General features: G+C 53.2%; 8 protein-coding genes across 8 annotated transcripts; 2 read left to right on the top strand and 6 right to left on the bottom strand.

The window, feature by feature from the left end:
- Nucleotides 1–234: 234 nt before the first annotated feature.
- Z520_02348 (uncharacterized protein) lies at nt 235–2,413 on the bottom strand (the record flags this gene model as incomplete). The annotated part of the gene is made up of 3 exons (XM_016772862.1): nt 235–546; nt 596–1,739; nt 1,794–2,413. The coding sequence occupies 3 exons, from the start codon at nt 2,411–2,413 to the stop codon at nt 235–237; spliced, it is 2,076 nt and encodes a 691-aa protein (XP_016636332.1).
- Nucleotides 2,414–7,139: 4,726 nt separating this feature from the next.
- Z520_02347 (uncharacterized protein) lies at nt 7,140–7,544 on the bottom strand (the record flags this gene model as incomplete). The annotated part of the gene is made up of 1 exon (XM_016772861.1): nt 7,140–7,544. One exon carries the CDS (start codon nt 7,542–7,544, stop codon nt 7,140–7,142), a length of 405 nt encoding a protein of 134 aa, XP_016636331.1.
- A 1,024-nt stretch (nt 7,545–8,568) lies between these two features.
- On the top strand, nt 8,569–10,859 carry Z520_02346 (uncharacterized protein; the record flags this gene model as incomplete). Its single annotated transcript, XM_016772860.1, has 2 exons — nt 8,569–10,715; nt 10,772–10,859. 2 exons carry the CDS (start codon nt 8,569–8,571, stop codon nt 10,857–10,859), a joined length of 2,235 nt encoding a protein of 744 aa, XP_016636330.1.
- Nucleotides 10,860–11,773: 914 nt separating this feature from the next.
- Nucleotides 11,774–14,062, top strand: Z520_02345 (uncharacterized protein; the record flags this gene model as incomplete). The annotated part of the gene is made up of 1 exon (XM_016772859.1): nt 11,774–14,062. One exon carries the CDS (start codon nt 11,774–11,776, stop codon nt 14,060–14,062), a length of 2,289 nt encoding a protein of 762 aa, XP_016636329.1.
- Nucleotides 14,063–14,655: 593 nt separating this feature from the next.
- On the bottom strand, nt 14,656–17,620 carry Z520_02344 (uncharacterized protein; the record flags this gene model as incomplete). Its single annotated transcript, XM_016772858.1, has 3 exons — nt 14,656–17,354; nt 17,405–17,549; nt 17,603–17,620. 3 exons carry the CDS (start codon nt 17,618–17,620, stop codon nt 14,656–14,658), a joined length of 2,862 nt encoding a protein of 953 aa, XP_016636328.1.
- A 648-nt stretch (nt 17,621–18,268) lies between these two features.
- Nucleotides 18,269–18,838, bottom strand: Z520_02343 (uncharacterized protein; the record flags this gene model as incomplete). The annotated part of the gene is made up of 1 exon (XM_016772857.1): nt 18,269–18,838. The coding sequence occupies one exon, from the start codon at nt 18,836–18,838 to the stop codon at nt 18,269–18,271; it is 570 nt and encodes a 189-aa protein (XP_016636327.1).
- A 1,341-nt stretch (nt 18,839–20,179) lies between these two features.
- Nucleotides 20,180–21,439, bottom strand: Z520_02342 (uncharacterized protein; the record flags this gene model as incomplete). The annotated part of the gene is made up of 1 exon (XM_016772856.1): nt 20,180–21,439. One exon carries the CDS (start codon nt 21,437–21,439, stop codon nt 20,180–20,182), a length of 1,260 nt encoding a protein of 419 aa, XP_016636326.1.
- A 796-nt stretch (nt 21,440–22,235) lies between these two features.
- Z520_02341 (uncharacterized protein) lies at nt 22,236–22,679 on the bottom strand (the record flags this gene model as incomplete). The annotated part of the gene is made up of 1 exon (XM_016772855.1): nt 22,236–22,679. One exon carries the CDS (start codon nt 22,677–22,679, stop codon nt 22,236–22,238), a length of 444 nt encoding a protein of 147 aa, XP_016636325.1.
- Between the last annotated feature and the right edge of the window lie 1,097 nt (nt 22,680–23,776).

Here is a 23,776-nt window from a genome sequence, read left to right as displayed (position 1 = left end):
CCAAAGGGGGCAAAGACCTCTGATGACCGCTTTTGCTTATCATCATGTAGGGCATTGAGCCTGACCAACTCTTTCTGTCGTGAAGGTTGCTCTTCCTATCATGGTTGTTCGGCCGTCTCTCGTCAATTAATAATATGGAAACGAAAAGGGATCCCGATCGAAGCAGTGGCCAAGCTGCTTGTGTGCGTCGGATAATAATAGTCTCTTTGATCGTTACATGCTGGGTATCTTTCTTCACATCATGGACAGATCTCCCGAGAGACCAGCTCCCATATTGCCTGTTGGTTGACCAGCAATCATGTTGGGCATACCGAGTGATGGGCTCTTGTTCGCGTTCAGCTGAAGTTCGGGGTTGCAAGGCGGTGAGTGTGTCTTGTGGTACTTGAGCCCGTTCAAGTTTTTGTACCGTTTCTGACAAACATCGCACTTGTAAGGTTTCTCCTTTTCCATTCCCATGGTGCCAGGATAGGGTGCCTGGGTATCGGGATCGACGATGGAGAACGTGCCATCCCCATTCTCATGAAGTCGCTGGTTATTGTGACCATGCTAGCTCAACGTTAGTTAACCGTCACACAACGAGTTCGTGATCACTTACCGCTTTGTGATATTTCAACCCGTTCTGGTTCTTGTAAGCCTTCTCGCAGCCAATTACGGGGCATCGGAACGGTTTAGGTTCTTCGTGCGGAAGAATGTTTGTCGTTGTGTCGGGTAGTCCGGCAGCGGCTTGCCGTTCGCGTATTGTCCTTGCAATTTCGCTATTTGCTCCGTACTGGCCAGTCCCAAGTCGATTCTGCGGCACTTGTTGCCCGGCTTGCCCTTGGTTAACGCCCTGGTTACCGGTCGAAAAGAGACGTTTCGATGGCTCGTCTATGCAAAGATCGATCATGTCGTTATTCATGCCGAAATTATAGCCACCAATCCCGTTAGGAAGACCATTGTACAAGGCAAGGTTCTGCATGGACATGTCGTCGATGCCGTCCATCATGCCGTCACCCATTTCGCCGGGCGTGCCGGGAGCGGACGAGTCTGGGGTACCCCGATACCCGGTCTGCAGGTCTTGAAACTGCTGCATGGGGTTTGGCATCAACGTGGATGAAGTGTTACCCTGGAAGCGTGCCGCATTGCGCCCTGGCGCCACGGGCGTGTTGGGAGTGGACTGCCGGTAGGCTTGATGCCCTTGCATCATGGTAGTGTTGAGTTGCGGTATTTGAGGCTGTTGCGAGGGTGCCGCGAAGGAGGTCTGGGGCGAAGTTTGGGATTGATTTTGAGTGTACAGATTCGGTGGTGGTGTCGTCTCATCAGCTCCATCAATATCATCCATCTCCATGTCCTCAACTGTGTCCATGTCCGGGATTGTCTGCAACGTGCTGGAAAATCCCGACGGTCGGTGGACATTCTGGGCCGCGTTCTGCTGCGCCCCGAACGGCCGACCAGGACCATTGTGTGACTGTTGCTGCTGTTGATTGCGCTGTTGGGCCTCTTGCTGGACCTGAGCCGCCGTAGTGGCAGCAATTGCAGCTCGGCTATCCGGAACGACTTGCTGACTTGTACTGGACTGCTGCGGATCCTTCTGCGCGTGGGCTTCTTCGTAGTGCTGTAGGAGATCGTGTAAGGTAGGCAGGGTGAGGCCGCAGCAAGAGAAGTCTTTCATGAAGTTGGCCTCGAGTTTGGGTAGGTAAGAGGAGGAATGGAACGAGGGCGAATTGAAGGTGAAGGGCGAGGTTCCGGACATGACCATACTTTACACAAATTAGCATCCTAGACGTTTCAAAAAGCATCAATAACGGGCTTACTCGTCTCGTATCCAGCTCCCGACCGAGATTCCTCCCCAGCTCATGCCTGCGTTGAGGCTCTGGGCCAGACTCTCGCGTCGGGCCCTGTCATTCGCCATGCCCTTCACCGAGATCGGCCTTGCACCATGCTCAAAATTGGCGAAGTCATTGGAGGAACTGGAAGGCATCTGCGGTAAGGGGCGGTTGAGCGCGGTGTCTGGTGTTGGGTTGGCCATCATGCGCTTCTCTTCACTGTCACTCCGCTGCAGCGCAGAGGTCAAGTTTGACGGTTGGTTTCCACGTGGCGAAGTCGAGGTCTGCCTCAAGGAGATATCGAGAGGGTTGGCTACGCTCGCCATGCCCCTATGTGGTGGCGAGGCGCCAAAGGTTGGGAAAGAGTTGTCGTCGAAGTCCGGAGCGAGGAGGGAAGAGTCGGTGTCTAAACAAAGTCTCGTGGTGGTGCGTCCTACGTCGATGGGTTTCCTGAACCACGGGAGCGTGTCCTTCTCTGTCTTCCTGCCAAAGAACGGCCCGTTGCCGACGGGTGTTACTGGGGTCGTATCTCGAGAGGTGAAATGCGACCGATCACTCGGAGAAGGCGAGTGATTGAGTGGCGGAGGACTTTCTTCGTATTCTAACATAGACCTGCGGAAGATACGGTCGGAGAGGATATTGAGAGGATGCTATCGAACGCGGTTGTCGTCGCCGGTGGTACAAGGTCGAGGAGAGAGTCGGCGAGGGCGGTGACGTGATGAGGTCGCCCGGGAGATGGTGGTGGTGAAAGCGCGGCGACGGAAGTGAGGTTGGAGATGGGGCAAAATGAGCGACGATAAGGTGGGGAAGCTGCGTTGGGGAGTTCAGTGCGTGTAGGTAGAGTCTACACCACAGGCGTCGTTGATAAGTCTATTGCATGGAAAGGCTGGAATGCAAGAGGATAGAAGTGTGAGTCGGCGATGAGGATGATGAGTAGTAGGTTTGTACGTGGTAGTTGATACAGGCTGGGACGTTGTCTGTACGGGTTTAGTTCCATGCGAGTCGAGTCGTTACGAGCAGTGGTTGTTGGTTCTGTGTACGGGCACGACGGGCTTCACGGGCACTGGATGGGAACTGGATGGGCACTCTCGGCTCCCAGATCCCTGCGCCGGCCAGCCTGCCCACTGTGCCCAGTGTCAGGCTCCTCCCACCGCCCACCGCCCATCGCCCATCGCCCACCGCCGCTAGGCCTAGTGAGCCATCATCTTAGCCAACACGTCAAACTTACAGCCTGCATCCACAATTGCAACTCTACTCGTCGTCCGGACCCTCGGTAGTGGTGGGTGCCCACCGGGTGCCCACACTCGAGAACGAGGGAGTCGCCCCTTCGCCATTCTGGAAGCCCTGACCAAAGACGTAGCAAGAAGGCGAGTTACCTCATCCCAGCGTATTCGAGATGAACGAATTGCTCAACTACTGAGAACTTCCGTGGCGATCGACCATTCCTCCTCCTATCCATCACATTATAGAGCTAGCTCTAGCTCTGCGGACGGCACTCGAAGATGTGATTTCTGCGTCATTCAACACCCTCGCTGCCTGCCGAGTACTCAATCCTCCTCAGCATACCCGAACTCTTTGTGGTTTGATGTGCTCAGGAGGCCTCATTCCCAGTATGACACCTGTTGGATGGGCACCTTGGAACCTGAACGAAGACTTTGAAGGAACGACCGGAACGGCCACGGCATCACCAAAGCGAATCTTCGGCTAGAACTGTTTCATAACATACTACCTAGGTACGAGGTACAGGCAAAGGAACAAGCAGGCTGAGGCCCGGTTCAAGCCTAGATTCTCTCTCCAACCGGTGCCATTTGCACCTTTCCGATATCCAGCTCTGTGTTTGCTTCGGAGGTACTCGTATAGACTCCCCTCTCCTGGGCGCCCACTCTTGACGCCCAAGTGTCACAAGCCAAGCCGTTGGCCTAACGAGGATTGAGGTCGTGTCATTCTTCATCCATGGCGAATGCGGATCTTTCTCTTGAGAGAACCCGGCCTGCACCGATTCCACGGTACCAGAAAATGTAACTTTTCGGGGTCTTGCCGCAAAAGGAGTTCCCATCCCATCATTCCTTGACCGTAACTGCTGTTGTGTGGGTCGGTCGGAGCACCCACCAACCCCTTCAAGTATGGCGGGTTGAGCCTGGCGGCCTCTCAGTAAACTGGGTAGTTTCCTTTATTGCCAGTGCCCTGGAGATGCAGGGTTCGTAGCCTAGGGTCCACCGGTTGTCGGCCCTTCTGACGATTTTTCAAGCGCCCATCCCACGTCTCTGGAGGGGGTCAAAAGGCGTGCTACATCCGGCTCAACTGGCCTCGTGTGCTGTCAGCCATTTGCCCGAAGAGCATCTCTGCCAGAATCAGGTCTGGAGGTTATTAATTGTCTATGCACGCTTTTGTCATTGAACGTAATAACTGGCACTAATAGCCCAGAACGGTGGTCTAGGAATGCGAGATTTTGTGGCGTCGTATGGGCATCCATGTGGCTTTCCTCAAAGCCAACCGTGGCAGCCTGCAAAATCATCTCCAGCGTCTGACAACGACGGATAATCAAGCAGTCTCCACGGACCAATAATTTTGTCATCTCTTACTTCGGGTATGGGACATGGGATGGAGGGCTTTTCCCTCCTTTCGGGAATTTGGTTGCTGCACGAAACATCCCGTTAGCAACGAAGCATCGCCCGCCTGCCCTCGCTGCTTATCCGCATGGTGATGCAATCATGAGCATAGCTTTAGCAGAGTTCGAAATAGCGAGCTTTGTATCGCTGATCGCAGCACAGATAAAAGCGAGAGATAGCTTCATCTGGGGGGTTACTTTGCAGATGGTTCGTCCACTGATGCAATGGCGATGACTTCCAACAGACGGCTCTCGTTGGCGTGTGTACTCGTATGGGTAAAACACCCGTCAGCAGGTTGAACCCCAAAGCCTCGCTAGGCTATCCAGCCAGATTGCGCGCCTTGGAGGCCGAGCAATCGCCAGACGATCAAATTCCCCTTTCGTGCTCAGTTACGTTATTGTATTGATGCTTGTTCGCAAGATGTGGGCGTGCGTGCCTTGGAGAAAATTTGCCGAGTCTGTCTCTCCGAATCAGTTGGGTCAGTTCGACCATGACTAGAGACCACCATACTCTGTACCTAGGTAGGGGTTCAATCATTTTGCATTAGCTGGCTTAAGTAGGGGTTGTTAATGATCTCTGCAGGCAGATATTGGATACGCTCAAGTTCATCGCTTGATCACCGCAGTCCGCCCAATGTCTGTGTATCGCCTGGGCGCTATGACCCAATTCTGGATCAGTAATGTTTAGAATGGAAGTACAACAAATGACAACTGTAGATCAGACTTGCCTCCTTCCAAAGGGCCTTGTAGGGGCAATAATCATGGCCACAGAATGGAGTTTGGGTTGCACGAGTGGCTAGGTGGGTGGCTGTCTTCGCGGGCTCCCCGAATTCTGATCAATATTATTCACTCACATTTACCTTTCATCTCCAGTCGGCACCCAAAGTGGGATAAACCCATCTTGTAAGTAATAAGGCTGGGTCAGAAACTGTGTCGCCTTCCACACCCTTGCTAAATGTCAAACGTCAAAGCCCTGCCGAGGTTGGTGGGATCTGGACGGCCAACAGAAGATGCGGCATTTGCAGACAGCCTTGCGGAGCATGGGTGGAGCCATGTGATGCGTGTACGACGCCCCTTGACGGATCTGCCATGTGCCATTCATGCCAACAGCAACTTCTCTGCAAGGTACGGGCGAACCGGGGTACACTGGAATGAGGCATGAGGTTTTGAAAAATGTTTCGGAGCCTTGCGAACATTTCGCCCTTCGGAGATAGTTCGATCATCAACATGAAACCCTGGCCACTGTTAATCCTTGGAAGGCCCCTGCATGCCTCTTTCAGACAGTTGCTCGTGTGACCTTGTGTCTTCTCCATATTCTCTGCTCTTCTAGGGATAGGTAGGTTCTTCTGGATCCTTGAGCTGAGAAGGTAAATTTGACCTTGTGGTCTGGCGGGCTGAATTTTGGAGAGCGGAGGCGCTAGATCTCTTCCTCATTGGGGACCACTCTGACAGCTTTCCACGGTGAGTTGTGGGCAGATTGTTGACTGAAGATCGGTAAAGAAGCTGCATTTGCAAGCTTTGGCAGGAGTGTGCGTCAATGCTGTCATTGATTACCGAAACTCATCTGTCGAGGTCTGCATCTGAGTGGCATCTTCGGAGGGTTTGCCCCAAGGACAGTGGCCACTCAGCCACGCAGGGTTCCAGTTGTTCCCCTTGCAGCTGCAAAGGCTTCTGGAAGGCGTGGAAGCCGATGGTGCCGGGGTGGTGGGACCGTGCGAGACTTGGGACAGAACAGTGATGGGTGGGTGGTGGTGGTGCTTCAGGCTGAACTTCGCAGACAAGGGGCAGTGACAGGCTCGCCACCAGGACTGAGACAAACATCCTGCCAGTCATGTCGAATGCGAAGGTGGCAACTTGCGGATGTTCTGTTCCTCGGTGACACAGTCCCCGAGAATTCCCTAGAGAAAGTCGCTCCGTCCACGTGACCTGTTCAAGCTGACAACCCCATCGTCAGCTTCTCAACGTGGCCATCTATCATGGTTGCATGATTGCTTTTCTGCCTTGAGGGCGCATTGTGATTACTACCGCCGGCACTCTAATCTCCCATGAGCATCCCAGACATCACAGCCGCTCCTGCAAATAACACTATCACACATGGTACTGTGATCGACCTCTCTGCACAGACCACTAAATGAGCGACTGGCCTCTTGCGATCACCCCGCAGCATCTTGGGAAGTAGCAATGTCTCCAAAGCCAAATGAACGACAGGAGACCATTCCGAAACTGTTCATCACCTCACCCACACAGACCGGCCTGCTACATATCCACCGCTGTACCAACCAATTTTGAGACACGATCAACGTGACACCCAGTGCCTCAATAGCAGTCCTGCGCTCAGTGAGACATGTCCATCGTGATGGAACCTGGTATTGTAGTCGTTGCTGCACGCAAGTTCTGCCTCCAGCTCTTTGATTCAAGTCTTCATAATCAGCGTGTCTGCTTCATTTTCGCCCACCGAATTCGCGGAGAAGCTTTGTCTTGGGACCGCCGGTCCCTGACACCCTTCAACAGGCGAGGGAGGTAGGGCAATTTGCGGCCCAACCATACTGCCAATAGCTTGATGGCAGTGTGGACACCGTGGGCCTAGGCTCTGTCGATACCGAATGTATCGATTGAGGTTGGTGATAGCCACCCCGGAATGCATGAAACTGATATCAATAGTCAGAGATTATACGTCAAACGCTTCGATATGGCAGTGTGTTTGTGCTCTGAGGATAGGTTTTGACTTACAAGGCAACTAGGGCTCCAATGGACGAGTATGCCATCAACATCGTTGGAGGCCATCTCCAGCTCCCCATGGTGGCGGTCTCAATGGTGCTGCAGACGTATAGGACCAGGAACGCAAGGACGCCAAGCGTATCGATCGCCAATTGAAAGATAGATGGGCACCGGATATCCTCGTCGCCGTCGCGGTTGTTGTCACTCCATCTTGGACGTTTTTGACGGATTCTGAGCAGGATGACAAACAGATTGTAAAGCAAGGATATAGCCAACACTGCCCCCAAGACGATGAAAATCGGAAACATCACGGCGAAGCTGAGGCTCAGGGCGATGGAATTGTTGAGGATGAGCATGAGACGAACGGTCGACTCAAAGTCGAGTGACGGTAGGGGTTTGCTGAAAGAAACCATGTTGATGCTGCTGGCTTTGAAGCCAACAAAATACAATCAGAGCAGTGAGGAAGCGATAATGGTATTGATGGAGAAAGGTAAGAGTCTTCCTACCTGAGAATCCAAGTGCTTTTAATGGGGGCACGCACGATATATAATCCCCCTGGTGCATTGATTCATGGGAGTAGTCAATGCATCGAGGGGTGAGTGAGGCTGTGTATGGTTGAAACGCGGTTGCCTGGGGAGGGGGTGGAGACCTCGAAGGTATTGGTATACTAAGCAGTAGCCTTTACCGTATGTAGGAGAACCAAATCCTTCGAGACAACAAACCATTCTAGTTGTCCAGTAATGATGTCGAGTTATCAACCGTGCAGAAACGGCCGGGGGAAGGGTCTGTAGTAGTAGTTGAGGGACCTCTCAGGCTTCAGTTATTCTCCAAGTCAACATCAATATATCGAGCAAGTGCACTGTACTCCGCGAAGAGGATGTTCCTCGATATCATCCTGACGTTTCCCTCAATCTGGCAGATTCTTTGCACATGCACAGGGAATCGTCCAATTGTCCTCCTGAGGCAGGCGCGACACTTAATCCTAGGAGACGAATCGCACTGGGGGCCAGCGGTTCTGCGAATGATCATCATCCTCCACGCCGGCGGCTCAGGAGAGGAAATGTGGGCTGCCGGGATAGCGCTTTTGCGACCTCTTGTTGTGCCACGGCTTTTGAAATGCCGGGCACTGGGCTTCTGGAGAAGTCGTAAGCAATAATCGAAGTCTCGCCAGCGTTGGAGGTCGAGAGGCAAGCAAAACAACCATGCCTCGCATGGTCGGATAAACCTCCGGGAAGATTTTCCGAAGCCTTGGCACAATTTCTCACGATTATGACCGAAAACGTTCATAAAACTCTTGCAGATTTGCTCTCGATTTTATATTGCCTACCAACTCGCGGCCTGCCTGATCTTTCTATTTGAAGGTGTGAAACATACAGCCGGCGTCTCAGCGAAGTAGGCTGAAGCTCACCTTGGAAACCGAGGAGTGCTTAATCACTGATGGAAAATTCTGTGGATCAGCCTCAACTTGATACCTCAATTAATGGGACATCTAATGATGTTTCTCCGCATAACATCTCTGGCCAACCACCAGATGAGGCTCCGGCCATAGTTAAGCGCAAGGCTGGTGAAATGGATGCATCGACAGAGCCCCAGGATCACAAACGAAGGAAGGGAACAGTGCCCATCAAGGAAGAATTCCTGCTGCAAGCTGACGATGTGGTCGGACTGGAAGATGCCCGTGATGGGGCCGATGATGATGCTGCCGAGGCCTTTCACCACAAAGATAGGCAACCAGCGAGCCATAACAGCAAAGGTAACCGCCACCGCGAGAAGAAGAAAGGTCAGAACAAAGCCCGCGAATTCGGTAGTTCGCGGGACGAAGTAGGGTTGTGTTCCAGTCGAGTCTACAGACCTGAGTTCTCACCAGATTCATGTGCCTACGGAGACAGGTGTCGTTTCGAGCACGACATCCGGAAATACCTCAGCGACTACAAAAGAAAAGACCTCTCCACATTCAACGGCCTGTGTCCTGTATGGGAAGTGAAGGGAAAATGTCCCGCTGGATGGAAATGCCGTTTTGTTGGATCTCATTCTAAAGAAGTAGACCACGGTGACGGCCGACTGGAACTGGTCTTGATCGAGGATGCCGAACGGATGGCAAAACATGCCGAGACTACATCTGAAGACGAGGAGGCCGGCGTGGCAAATGCCCTTACTTCTCAGCAAAGAATTCAGCTGACCAAGAAGAAAGTCACAACCCCAAAGTCAGATCAATATCTGCATTGGCTCGAGAAACAGACTCAAAACCCAGCCCATCAGGGTCGAGGTGGAAACAAATCCTTTCGCAACTCCTCGTCTCCGGAGCCCGAGTCCAGTCGAAACGGGCCGGGTGGGGAGAGCACGCAAGAATCGAGGGCAGCTTTTCAGGATCCTCCTCTGAGGCCATCAGAGAAACGTCGTTTGTACTTTGGTCCTGAGACGCCGATTCTAGCACCCTTGACCACACAGGGGAACCTGCCCTTTCGGCGTTTGTGTACCTCTCTCGGCGCGACGTTTACCTACTCAGAAATGGCCATGTCTTTACCGTTGTTGCAAGGCCAGAAGTCTGAATGGGCTCTGCTTAAAGCCCACGAATCGGAAATACAACCCCCGACCTTCTCGATCAAAGGCAGCAACAACATAGTGTTCGAGTATGATCAGAAACAAGACCTTCGGTTTGGTGCGCAAATCGCCGCCAACAAGCCTTGGCTAGCAGTCAAAGCAACCGAGATCCTCACCACGTTATTGCCTCGAGGTCTTCGGGTGGTAGATCTCAACGTGGGTTGCCCGATTGACCTGGTCTACAAAGAAGGTGCGGGTTCGGCTCTAATGGATTCGCCACATAAACTAGAGAAGATGCTGAGGGGGATGAACATGGTCTCGGGCGAGATACCAGTCACAGTGAAGATTCGAACAGGGACTCGGGACAAGCAACCGACCGCACAGAAACTGGTCAATCGCCTCGTGCTAGGCAGTGGGCGTGCGCGTGGAGACGCCTGTGGTGTCGCGGCTATAACTCTACATGGTCGATCAAGACAGCAAAGATATACCCGTTCTGCAGACTGGGATTACATTAAGGAGACCGCGTCTCTGATACAGGAGCTAAACGAGGAGGCAGACGCTCAAGCTGACACTATCCATGAACCGGACGAGCGCGATCAACCAAACGGCCACAAAGGATCCAGGAACGGTAAAGTCTTCTTCATCGGCAATGGCGACGTCTTCTCACATGAGCATTACTATGATCATTTTCAGCACGCTGGAGTTGACGGAGTCATGGCGGGTCGAGGGGCGCTTATCAAGCCATGGCTCTTCGAAGAAATCGCGGCAGGGCAGTATTTGGACAAGTCATCCTCAGAACGGCTGCAGATGGTTGAGCGTTTCTGTCGGTACGGACTGGAAGCATGGGGCAGTGACGAGATCGGCGTTGGGCAGACGCGACGGTTCTTGCTCGAATGGCTCAGCTTTGCTTGCCGGTACGTGCCGGTCGGGTTGTTGGAGTATCTGCCTCCCAACATCCAGGATCGACCTCCTCGATACCGCGGACGGGATGAGCTTGAGACTTTGATGGCCAGTGATAACTACAAGGACTGGATCAAGATCAGGTGAGCGCTTTCCCCGATCTCTTTCCTCAAGACGGAACCACTAACGAAGATCAAAGCGAAATGTTCTTGGGGCCTGCGCATCCTGACTTTCGATTCGAGCCGAAACACAAATCCAACAGCTACGAGATCCAAGCGGAGGGCTGACTGCATTGAGTGTCTATGAAGGGGTATGGAATTGGACAAATCAGGCGTGAGAACGGCGACGATCGAGCCTACCAGAGTCACAAGGAAGCCGAACGACACTGTCGATGCGTGTATGCCATGTGATTCCGTATGTGGGCCGCATGCTGTACTCGGAGTGGCTCTTGAGACAGGAGCCAGACATGTCTGTGAAGGCGCTTGGACTACGCGGCCACTCTATGTGCGCAAGCACCTGCTTTCAGCCCATCACAAGATTCAGGCTCATGCCAAATGGATGACTTATGTATTGCAATGAGCAGCGACCGGTTAGCCGTGCGAGCCTCTTCCGCAGCCCGCTTGGTTGTCCTTGGTATGCAAGGCTGGCGTAGAGAATAATTTTACCCAAGTCAGTAAGTGCTGACGTGCGCAAATGGCCCCCAATCGCCGTTAACCTACTCGTGTCTGTCGTATCGTCGTGTGATAATCCCCTTCGCCTGGTCTATCTTTTCCTCCCCATATTATTTGTATGGAGCTTGGGGACAAAGAGCTGGGGTGGGTGGTGACGGGGCCTAGAACACTACCTATTGCCTAGGTACCTGCCGAGGTAGTCAGCTCGTTAGCATCCTCCGCGAATCTCATCACTATCGTCTAGCGATCTACGAGAATACCAGGCCGCAATCTGAAAGTGGCTGCTCGGTGGTCATTCTCTCGAACAACAGGACGCCTATCCACCATGTGCACCATAAGCTGACCCCAAGCCTAGTGGTACACGAAGTACGGCACCCACACGGTAGCCGATCAACAAATACTGTGTTTTCGGCCTCCGCCCCAAGATCAATATTACATATTGCGCTGCTTGACTAGACACAACACCAAACAAAACCAACACAAAGCTGCCCTTGTTTTCCCCCAAGGATTCGAAGCTCCAGAGACCAACGATGTCTCTGATCGAGAACCTGGCCAATCTCTCGTCTCTTCCCGCGCCTCTGCCTCCAGCTCCTGAGGGCGAGGTCTTCACCAAGGATCAATGGGACACCTTGTTCTCGATCCTCGAAGTCTTCGTACCGTCTATCCCGGCCTCTTCGAGAGCAGATGGCGGCCAGTCCACAGAGTTCGATGAGGCGCTTTCCAGACTGAAGCTGTATCAGCCAGAGGGTCTCCCTGAGGATGTGGCACGAGCATACCTGCTTGAGGACGCTGTCTCAGATCCCAAGTACAGACAAGCCGTGGAACGAAAATTCAAGCTCTTTGTCCCTCCTTCAAACGCACAAGGATTGGGTTTTGTTCTCTCATTATTCAATACCACCGCGGGCTCCTATATCTTGACAGGATACACCACGCCAATCCACAAACAGGACCTCGAGACCCGTTGCAGAATAGTCTGCCAGTGGTCCTCAGCCAGGTTACCTCTCCTGAGAGCAGTCCACAAGTCCCTCAGCGGCTTAGCGAGACAGATTTGGCTTGGTACTTCTCCCAATCTGCACCGCATTCTCGACTTCCCCGAGATCCCCAAGCACATCGAGCGCAATCCAAGCTACGACTTCAAATTTCATGACTTCGCCTCCCCATCCGTGTCCACGACACTCTCGGCCGATGTTGTGATTATCGGATCTGGATGCGGCGCCGGCGTGGTCGCCTCACATCTATCCCGTGCTGGTCTGAAGTGCCTGGTCCTCGAGAAGTCCTATCACTTCCCGTCTACGCATTTTCCCATGTCCGCCCCCAGCGCGGGGGAGCATTTGATGGAGAATGGCGGCTTGATGGTCTCGGACGATGCCTCCGTTGGCATCTTGGCCGGGAGCACGTTCGGCGGTGGCGGCACAGTCAACTGGTCAGCCTCGTTGCAGCCTCCACGACCGGTGCGCGAGGAATGGGCGGCCGACAATCTCCCTCACTTCCTGAGCGCAGAGTACCAGGACTGTCTCGACACGGTCTGCGAGCGCATGGGCGTCGCGAGGGCCACCGATCCCGAGGCGCTCGGAAAGATCGAGCTCAACTTCGCCAACAGGACCCTGCTCGAAGGGTCCCGCCGCCTCGGCATCGCCGTGCAGATTGTGCCCCAGAACACGGGCGTTTCCAAGCGCCACTTCTGTGGCTACTGCACCTACGGCTGTGCCAGCGCCACCAAGCAAGGGCCCGCGAACTGCTGGTTCCCCGACGCCGCGGCCCACGGCGCCGAGTTCGTCGAAGGCTGCTGGGTCGAAGAGATTGTGTTTTCCGAGCACAAGGGAATCAAGACGGCCACGGGCGTCAAGGCAATATGGACGTCCCGCGACCGAAGCACGACTCGAGAACTCACCATCTCGGCCAAACGCGTCATCGTGTCTGCCGGCACGCTGCAATCGCCGCTGGTCCTCCAGCGCAGCGGACTCAAGAACCCTCACATCGGAGCACATCTGCACCTGCACCCGACCAACACAGTCCGGGCGACGTGGCCGCACCGGACCAACCCATGGGAAGGCGCGATCCTGACCGTCGCCATGACCGGTCTCGAAGACCAAGACGGCAAACACCACGGCCCCAAAGTCGAGGTCATCTGCTCGACTCCGGGATTCGGCCTGCTCACCGTGCCCTTCCGCCCGCAGCACGCCCTCACCGACAACAAGAAGAGTGCCCTGTCCGCGGCCATCGAGTACCGGCTCAACGCCGCCAAACACGCCTTTTCCACCGGCTTCGTCTGCATCACCCGCGACGCCGACACAGGCAAGGTGTACATCGACCCCAAGGACCCGACCCGGAAACGAGCGCGGGTCGCCTACACGCCCTCGGCGCGCGACAGAGCCCACATCTTCGCGGGCATGGAGGGCGGCATGCGTGCCGCCTTCGTCATGGGCGCCGTGGAGATCGACTCGGCCCATCCGTCCGTCGAGCGCTGGGTGCGGCCCTCCTCCTCCTCCCTAGACCCGAAATCCACGCCTGCTGCCATCGACGACGACCTTTCCTCCTTCAACATCTTCCTGGCCGAGGCCCGCAGGCTGTGGCTCGCGGACCCGGGCCCGTGCACCGTCGGCTCGGCGCACCAGATGGGGACGTGCCGCATGGCGTCCTCACCAAAGACCGGCGTGGTCGACGCAAAGGGCAAGGTCTTTGGCACCCAGGGACTCTATGTCGCCGACGCGAGTGTGTTTCCCTCGGCGAGCGGCGTGAACCCCATGATCAGCACTATGGGCATTGCCGAGTGGATCGCCAGGGGGATCGTTAGAGAGTTGAAAGACGCTAAAGCGTAAGGTAATGCAGTAGTTAGAAGAGAAAATCTAACAAAGGGTTAGATGGGATAGATCGATCGATCGTAGTTACATATACCACCAGGATATAGTAAAATGGAGGCTCCTTATCGTTGTTTAAAGTGTAGAGAACATCGGCGACGAGCATCGACGCCATCAGGTTGGTCAAGGGCTCTTAGAGGCTCCAAGTGTGGCAATGCAGCCAGCGATGACCAGCAGGGGGGCAAGTTGTTTCGAACCACCAGCGTCTTATTGAAAGATTGTTCCATTCAAGGCTGTGATTTCTGTATACAAAGACAAACACAATCCCCAATCATGCTGTGGTCTTATCCAACCCAACCCCAACTCAAACCTCGCCCGCAATTCGATCTCAAAGCACCATTGTAAAGATTGCACAACGCCTCTCCATCAATCCAGTGATAAACGAGTGAACCTCCGAATATCTTCTAATCATAGAAGCCAAACGCCGCACATTTTCCGCTCATGACATGAAATGTAGTGGGTCATCAGGTCGATATTCCATCAGTGGTCAGAACCGCTTGCTTAAAAACCGACACAACACATGATAAAGACTCAAAAACCAAACAATCTCGTGCTCACTTCCCACCTGCCATCTTCTTCGCCACTCCAATCTTCGTCTTCGACACTTTCTCTGCAAACTTCAGGCTCGTGAGCGTCTCCGAGAGACACTTCTTCTCTGGCGCGACCATGACGAACATCAGGGTCTTGCTGTTTCCACCCAAGCTGTACTGCAACAGGTAGGTGAGTTTGCTGTTTCTGTAGGGTATGTGTGTTCCGCCTACTCCGCTCGCGGATGATGAGGAGTTGGATCCGACACTGTTGCCACTCTCTCTAGAGTTGATTGAACCACTGGCTTGCTGCTGGCCAAGGGCACCAATAACGTCGCCTAAGCACGAGAGCGACTTGTTGATGTTTTGTGTCTCTCTTAGCCGTGCACCTTCGGCCTTGGAATGAGACAGTCTTTCTGAACCGGCGAGATCGACCAAATTTAGCGTGCCTTTGCTCTTCTGACCCGTCACTGTGTTGTAACCTGCAAGTTTGAGGATGAAGACAGAGTGGCTTCGAGAACTGCGTTCGTTGGCTTTTGTGGCGGCCACCGAGCGACGGGACATAGCTTGCGCAAGGATGCCTTCGACTTTATCTTGGCTATCCAGGTTGACGGTGGTCACGTCGGTAATTGTAGTTTCACATGTGGTGCTGTCGTGAAGAATTTGATGTTTTTTGTTGTTGTTGTCGGAGTCTTTTCCCAGAAGATCTCGCAGCTCTTCATTGTATACTTCAACAAAGCTGCCTTCCATGGTGTACCTCCAACCTCGAGATTCTAGCTCTTTGCTAGTAGCGTATATCTGTCGCAAGGCTCGTGGAATCATGCCGTCTTCAGAAGACATGGTGAACGTCTTTCCAGAGCCGGTTTGCCCGTAGGCGAATATGCAGACGTTGTAACCGTCCAGTGCGGACTGTATGAGTTGGCTGATTTCCTCAAAGATGTCCGCATTGCTGCTGCACGGGTCAAAGACTCGATCGAATGTGAACTGGTGTGTCTTTGTTGTCACTTTCCCGAGGCTGTTGGTTTCCTCAGGTCCTTTGATTTCAATGTCTCTGACTTCTTCGTCCGATTCGGGAAATGTGATCTTTGCCGTCTCTTCGGCTGCTTGACTTTCGTTGGTGGGTCGGACACGGCAGAAGACTCGAATGTTGCCTTTCAATTCTTGCACTTGGTTGTGCAGTTTGCGGCGAAGGATTTCTTCCTTCCTTAGCTTCTCCTCGCACTCTGTCGCTTTCTCCAAAGCTTCATTCATTCTTCTTTCCATCGCAGCATACGCTTCTGACTGAGATTTGCTGTCTGATTCCAGATACTCAATCTTCGCCTGGAGCGCCTGGCGCGCACTTTCCATGCTCATTGCGTTGTCGCCTGCGGTGGACAAGTTGCGGCGGAGATCATCATTGAGGAGTTTTTCTCGCTCAAGATCTGCCTTGAGTCGATCAATCTCCAGCTTGAAACTCCGCATCTCATGCTCCTTTGATTCGAGATCCATCTGATGTCGTTGTCTCTCAAGGGCTCCCTGAGTGGACACCTGGCTCAATGCCTGGATCCGTTGCGTACGTTCGTGTTCAAGTTCGTCTTCCAATCGTTTCTTCAATTCACGAAGATCCTCTCTGTGGTCCGACTTCAAACGCTCCACATCGTCTCGGTGGGATTGGCGAAGTCCTTCGAGTTCTGTTTTATGTTGATTTTTGATGGTTTCGATTTCGATTTCTTGGTCTCGTTTGAGCTCCTGGGTTGCTCGGTCGGCAGATTCCAGACGATATTTTGTGGTTTCCAGCTCACACCTGAGAGCGATCATGACTTCGGTGGCGTCTCTCCGATCTTGCTCAAGATTCGCGATGGTGGACTTGTAAGTGTTGTTGATCTCTTTTGCTTCCATGTTGTCTTCCATGGCTTCCTTGTAATGTTTGCAAACATCTTCATACATTCTCTCGATGTTGCCATACTGTTCTTCGGGGTCCCACGCCACTAGATTAGAATCTTTTGTTAGAAATGGTCTTACTTGAGTTTTGTGAGGAGTGGTAAAAAGATCTTTAGGGAAGGGGGCTGGGGTAAAAGGCTCCTTCACAGGAGGTGTTGACAATCGAGGCGAAGGACGGGGAAGCCTTGAAGAGGGCTCTGGCCGACGTGCCTTGGGGGTCGGTGTCTGAGGGGCCAAGGAAAGACCCAACATCTGCTGGGTGATTGACGTTGTCGAGACATTCCGGTTGAGCGGCATTGCAGACGGCGCCAATCCCTTCAGTGGTGAAATATTTCGAGCATCTCTCTTGGGTACATTCACGGGTCCGAGCCTCACGGGTGCACGAGCGGGAGCACGCGCGTTTGGTCTGGGTTGGGAAGAAAGGGAAACCATACATTTGTTATTGGGACCATCCTGATTCCTTCCACGGGTTCCTAGTGCTGTAGCAGGCCTCGAGTCGGCCAATCGAGTTCCTCTATCTTTGGCGAGTGATGATTTTGGGCGGGCGATGCTTGATGTTTGGTGAATTGTAGGCGGTCGAATGCCAGTGCCCACACTGGCCGAGAAATTAGACGCCGTCGAAGAGCTTGAGGTATTTCTGGAGTTGCTCCGATAGGATTGAGAGAACGCTGAAGGATTTCTGGACTGAAAGGCTGATACTAGTCCAACGCTCGCGGTAGTGCTGGTCTTTGGAGCCGCGCCTATTGGTCTGACAGGTTCGCCTGCGCGCTCAGCAAGTGTCTTTCTTTTTGCACTCGGCTCCGGTACTGTTGTCCCATGTTAACATCTTCCATCTCTTATGACAAGCCATACATACGATTCGAGCCTTGTCGCTTGTGGCCGGTGAATATTGGAGGCGGCATGGCAGTGCGGGAGTTGGTTGCCAACGCTGTGACATCTGCCAGAGGTTTTTGAGGCGAAGGAATCCCAAAGCGGGTGGGCTGGCGAAGTTGAGAGACGAACTGCGGTTGCTGGTTAATGCAATATACTCTGAAATGGAAGCGTAAAGTCATACGTTCTCGGTGTCGGACATCTTGAAGAGGACGTCGTGTTGGACGCCAATGAACCACTAGTTCCTAGTATTCAAGATGGAAAACCATGACCAAGTTCCCCAAAGGACCGGTTGTTGTCGAGTCTCGGCCAAATGACATGCATTTGGAGAGCAGGAGGAGTTGAAGGACTCGGATGGAGCCATTGTAAACAATTGTTTGTTTTGGGTTTAGTGCAATATGCACGTGAGAGGCAAGACTTGGCGTCGGGTAACCTTCCAGCAAAGGCAGCGAAGTTCTTCACACGAAGGGCAACCAGAGCTGCAACCAGAGCTGAGTTCAATGCACTTTGAAGAGGGAATGAGCTGTACGAGGTATACTTATAGACAGAGGGAGGGAAAGAGATCAATCTCTCAGCGCCAAGGGGCCCGCTGAGAGATTTTCTGATCATGGTCAGGTTCAAAGTTTTCGTCTCTACCAAAGGTTCACCGTACGGGGTGGTAATAAACCAGGCAATCGCAGCGACGTGTTGAACGCGTTCCCAAATTCTAAGGACCACTACCTAGTACCAAGCCACCCTCCAGCCCCCTCCCCCCTCCCTCTCTCCACCAATGCATGGCTTAAAAAGACCCTCACATCCGACCTTTGCTACACCCTTCTCCAATTTCAAGTTCAATTCAGGTGAGACCGATTCAAAGTTCGCGCTTCTGCTTGGAACCAGAGGGGCAATTGGTGGGCCGAACAGCAGTCAGCTGGATACCGTCCTGGACAACTTCCGCGGCAGCCTGGAAATATAGGTCGATGGCTGGTAGAACCTCAGTGCATCGGACGCCATTGATCACACCCACGAGGTTGATGATGTCTTGCGTACTGAAACTTGCGCCTTCATCCACAAACGTCTGCAGGTTGATCACGACGTTGTTGAAGGTTTGTTCCCCGACAAGGACCTCATTGGCCTGGACGACAAGAGGATTGGGGTCGGCGACGTTGAGGAAAACGGCATCGAGGACGGCCTTGTGAGTGAGCTCGTCGTTCTCGGCATTGAGAGCCTGTTGAGCTTGAGCAACGAGAGTGGCCCCCGAGAACGTGGCCGCATTGGACAAGAAGGTCGACACAATGCCCGTGTCCTGCTCCCATGCATTCTGCGCGCCGCCCACGTCCTCTGTCTGACGGCGACTGAGACCATGGCATGCCACTAGGGGTAGAACACCCACAACACCAAGGAGGGCGACTAGCTTGCTGGTGGTAAGGGAATACTGCATGGTGAAGACTCGAAGAATTTGGTAAGGGCGCTTGTGCTGCAGATTTGGAAATGAACTTGATACTAATGACACGGAGAAGATTTGACTCGAACGTTGGCGGATGGCTTTCTGGAGAGCAACCTGTTCAACGTGCAGACAATCAAGCCTCTTTATACCCTCTCAGGCTTCAAGGTATCCGCATCTATTTTATAAACCTCGCATATACCGCAAAGATCTAGACCGACCCGAGCGGTCAATTGATCCTTGCAGTCTATACGTACGAGGACAATGGATCACCAGATGTCGGAGCCGAAACCTGCGACCTCGCCGCTCATCTAGGGATGAATCTGGCACAATCAAGATCTCCCAATCGGGTGGCGCCCGATTCCCCGTGTCCGTCATTTCCAAAACGAGTTGTTGCCGTCTTCCAATCTCGAGCGCCGAAGTCACTGCCACAGTCTTTCTGTCCATCAGCGACGACCAGGTTCGAGCCCCGAATCCGTTATGCTAATCCCACTACGGCCTTATGAAAGCGTTTAAATTAGCTCATCACCAAAAGTCTTCGAAGTATTGAACGGGTTTCTAAAGAGGAGGTTGCTGATAGGTGGACTGTTGCCGGACACTCGGCCCGCAGTTTGCTGTTAAAGGTAATGAAACCGCCCCAATCGTGTGATTGCTCCCCGAACAGATTTATATCAGACACTCAATGACATCAAAGCGGCTAGATGGCTTATGGGTCGCCACCTTTCCTGCATACACGGACCTTAGATATGCATGGTGCCCTGGTAGCCGTCTTCTCCGGTGGCAGATCACTGCGAAAGATCTAGGCGCTGCTGCGGCCTGCTGCACAGGACCGATCTTTCTCTCTGGTTGTTACATGTGCTGCTAATTAGGTTATCACCACAACCAGGCATGCAAGTCTTGCCTCTATCGCCATGTCCGCACTCGTACAACTTGGAAGCTTTGGATTGGCCCAAGGCATGCCGTATGCCAGGGGTCCGAAGGCTGTAATACAGTTCACCTTTTGGACGAAAGAGGCTCCCCTTGGGTGAGATGTGTTCACGGGATGATTGGAAAGAGATGGTCTTGTGAGCCACCGGAGTTTACGACGTCTTGAAGCAAGTCACAAAGTAAGACAAAGTTCAAGGTCCAAGCGGTGTGACTTATAATGCACCAACCCGTATATACACAGACTAGTTGCTTACGACTTGCACGGTTCTTCGGATCAAATCTTGACCTTCCAGACGGTGAACACATATGAATGCTGGGCGAGATCTAGCATGGACCAGGCTTATTCTCACCGCCAAAAGGTACAACACCAAAAGTCTTTGCAAGGTCTATTTTTTGCGCAAAGTGTGGCGTTCACCAATTTGCAATATTCTTCCTCTCTGGGTCCTCGACATGCTTTCCTGCTCCCTCCTTGATAACCTCGTCCAGGACTTTGACCAGACCCTCGACTTCCTCGACCGTGTTATAGTGCAGCAACGAGCATCTGACCACGCCGTCATCACTGTCCGGGATGCGGAGGACATTGTCGCAGAGCCGTTTACTATAAAAATGACCGCTGCGGCAACCGAAGTTGGACCTCGCCTCAATGGCATCAATGATACCCAATGAACTCTGGCCCTTGACCCTCCAGCTGATGACCGGCACTCGCAGCTTTCTGTCCGACGAAGGCTCCCCGTAGATCTTGATCTGGTCCGGTTTTGACCGCAGGTATGACAGCAAGATCTCCTGGATCTTTTCTTCCTGTGCGGCGATGGCGCCCCAGCCCACCGTTTCGATATATTTGGTTATGAGCGGGATGGCCTGGATACATTCGTAATTGCCCGCCGCCAGACCCAGCATTTCCTCCAACGTATCGCCGGGCTTGAAGTAGTGGCCCAGACTCTGGATCTGTTTTTGTGCCTTCTCGCTGACGTACAGCATAGAGACGTGCGGGCCGTACACTTTGTACCATGAGAAGGAGTAGAAGTCGACGCCGAACGCCTTGACGTCGATGGGCGCGTGGGGGGCATACGCCACGGCGTCGACACAGAACAAAGCGTTGGGGTTCGCTTCGTGGATGACCCTCGACAGCGCGGCCACGTCGGTCACAGTGCCCAAGATATTCGACGTGTGCGTACAGCAGACCAACCTGGTCTTGTCCGTGAGCAACTTCTTCAAATCCTCGGCTTCCAGCTTGGGATTTGAATCCGTGTTCTTTGTCGGAATCCACCATTTCACCGTCAACCCTTTCCACTCGGCCAACTGCACCCAGGGCGCCAGGTTGGCCTCATGGTCCAGACTCGACAGCACAAACTCCGCGCCCGGCTCGACCTTCAAGGCGACTGACAAATTGCGGAAGAGCTGCGTTGTGGACGGCCCAAACACCACTTCCTTGGGCGACGCATTGACATACTTTGCGCCCGCAATGTGGCCCTCGTCGAATTTTTGCGTGGATATCTGCGACACCGGGTACGATGCGCCCAACTGCACATTGTTCCTCGACAGGTAATCGGAGATGGACGTGATGACAGTCCCCAACACCTGGGCGCCACCGGCATTGTCCATGAAAACCTGCTCCTGGGCGAGGGCCGGGAATTGGCCTCTGATGGCCGCTACATCGAGGGATGCTGCCATGATGGGGTCGGTGGATGTGGCAGCAGCGGGTGTTTTTTGATCTGGACGACGGAGTATTATTCTTGTCGTTTGTATTCGCTACCAAGTACTAACAAGAAGAACCGAATACGAGCAACCTTGGAACTTACCGTGGAAAAAGTCTGCGCTGGCTATGAGGGTCATGGAGGTGGGATGTGTGGAGTAGGAAGCGTTAGCCTTTGCTGTACCTGAAGAGGAAGGTCGCTCAACTCCGCGTATGGAGGCAGTGGAGAGAAAGTCAACCACGTTTCCATCTTTCCTCTCTTGTCCCGAAGATGGAGACGCCTACCGCAAGGTATTTCCGTAAAATTATCAAGGTTTGACAATGGCCGTATCTGTAGGTATCAGGGAATCAACTTGAAAGCCATCCAGACCGCAGCACCGGGAGGCTTTGGGCCAGATCTACACATCAACAGGTGTGCTGGTAATCGTATTGACGCATTCTCTAGGTAGCTAGCTTGAGTCCATCGCGATATGCTTAGCAACACAGGTGCTTGGCCACAGGTGGGCTTTGACCTCAGGAGCTCTGGATCCTCTTTCTCAGTGTAATGTCCCACTATCCTCCGGCAACGTGGCGAGAAGTCGGTAGGCGATTGAGCGATCGTCCGTGGTGTCGAAAGGCCGCGACGAGAAGATACCTAGGTACATGAATGGAATGAGGATGCAAACTGTCAAGTTGAAGATGCCCAGGTCGAAATATGTGTACTTGTGCCCTTTGATGCAAATCATATCCGTATCGGTTTGACAACTGCCGTTTCTCGTTCCGCACAGCCTCGAGTCATTCATCCTCCTTTCCCTCCAAGACATCTTGCTTCGCCTTAGTCTCCAGTGTCTCATCGTGCTTCTCAGTTCTCTTGGGCATCTCCTCTTGCAACCTGCTGCTAGAACCAGAGGAAGACGGCTCTCCGATTCCTGGTTCCCCAGCTGCATGTTGATGCTGAATCCCGGCACTCTGATTTGTTGTGGCTTGCTGAGATTCGCCGATCATTTTCAACTTCCAATTGATGTAATCCTTCGGCTTCTCCCTGTCCCCTAGATACTCGCGCCATGCTGTGAATTCTTTGTTGGAAAGCGACCGGAGAATCTCAGGCCGGGGTGGAATGTCGTTTTCGGTGCCATCTGGGGCGCTTTGCGGCGGTTTGTGAGTGGTGTCTGGCTCGGTTGCCTCGGGCTCGCTGGATTTCCCGGGGACAGGACTTTTGGTCTCTGTGAGATCAGACATGGTTGCAAGACTGAGCTTTCGTCCGGAGTGGTTGCTTATCGGTGGCTGATCAGGTATCTTGGAGCATGCTTTCTCTTCGTGATGCTTGCACGATCTCAAGGTTTCTAGATGAGCAACGTCTGTTGGGCTTTTGTTTAGGCAGCGTAGACAAGGCGCGGGCAGTGCCAAATTGGTTCCGTCGAGTGAATGCAGCAACAAATAGAGCGCTTCTGTGCGCTACTAGGACATGTCGCGGTGTCCATGACAGTTTCCGCATCGGGCAATGCATTGTGACCCCAGCGGTCATGAATAGAACCTTCCGGCATTGAAAAACACTTGATTCTTCAGTTCACGGCCTCGAGGAAGGCGCAGGTCTATCGTTAGAATTCTAGACACAAATGCCGGTAAGGAACATCACAGCCAAGTTTCCCCCTCTCGGATGGAATGGCGACATCTGGATCAGGCTCGCCCTCCATTATGCAAGGCTCGCCCATGCAAAGCCACCGGTGGATCGAAGGGAAAGCCTGGATATCATGTCCGTCATGTCCGTCATGTCAGTCATGCCACATGCCATGGTGAAGACTGCGCCCGGAAGGGGACCCGAGTAGGAGGTTGATGCGATGGGGTGGCAAGCCGAACGGACCGAATATGTTGGGACGGCTTCACATGCATGCATGCAGGCAATCTCACTCACATGGCCTCTTTCCCTACCTACAAGGTCCTTTATATCTGCCTTGCCACCAGAAAAGGATGAGGCGCGCAAAGACACGAACAGATAAGGACAGGGTATGTGCGCAGAAAGTACGCTGCCTTGACCGACCAGTCCGGACCATGTCCAATCGTCATTACCAGGTATGAGTTACTCAGTATGGGGAAGTCAAAGACGACCAAGAGGCCATGGACGCCAAGCGGCGAGCGGCTTGACCAGTGACCACGGCACCGATCCACTGCCCCGATCACTGCCACCCACTGCACCCTTCAAAGTTCGCATGTCATGATTTGGGCTGCAATCATCAATGGCATGTGCTGCGTTTTTTCATCTCCATACCCATTCACCCACTCCACCCACCTCAATGATCGCATCACCCAAACATTCTCGCTCTGAATGAATTCCAGTA

Source organism: Fonsecaea multimorphosa (genome assembly GCF_000836435.1).
Source record: "Fonsecaea multimorphosa CBS 102226 unplaced genomic scaffold supercont1.3, whole genome shotgun sequence".
In the NCBI taxonomy this organism is placed as follows: Eukaryota; Fungi; Ascomycota; class Eurotiomycetes; order Chaetothyriales; family Herpotrichiellaceae; genus Fonsecaea; species Fonsecaea multimorphosa.
The sequence above is the reverse complement of the archived record's forward strand: the minus strand, read 5'-3'. Positions and strand labels throughout refer to the sequence as shown.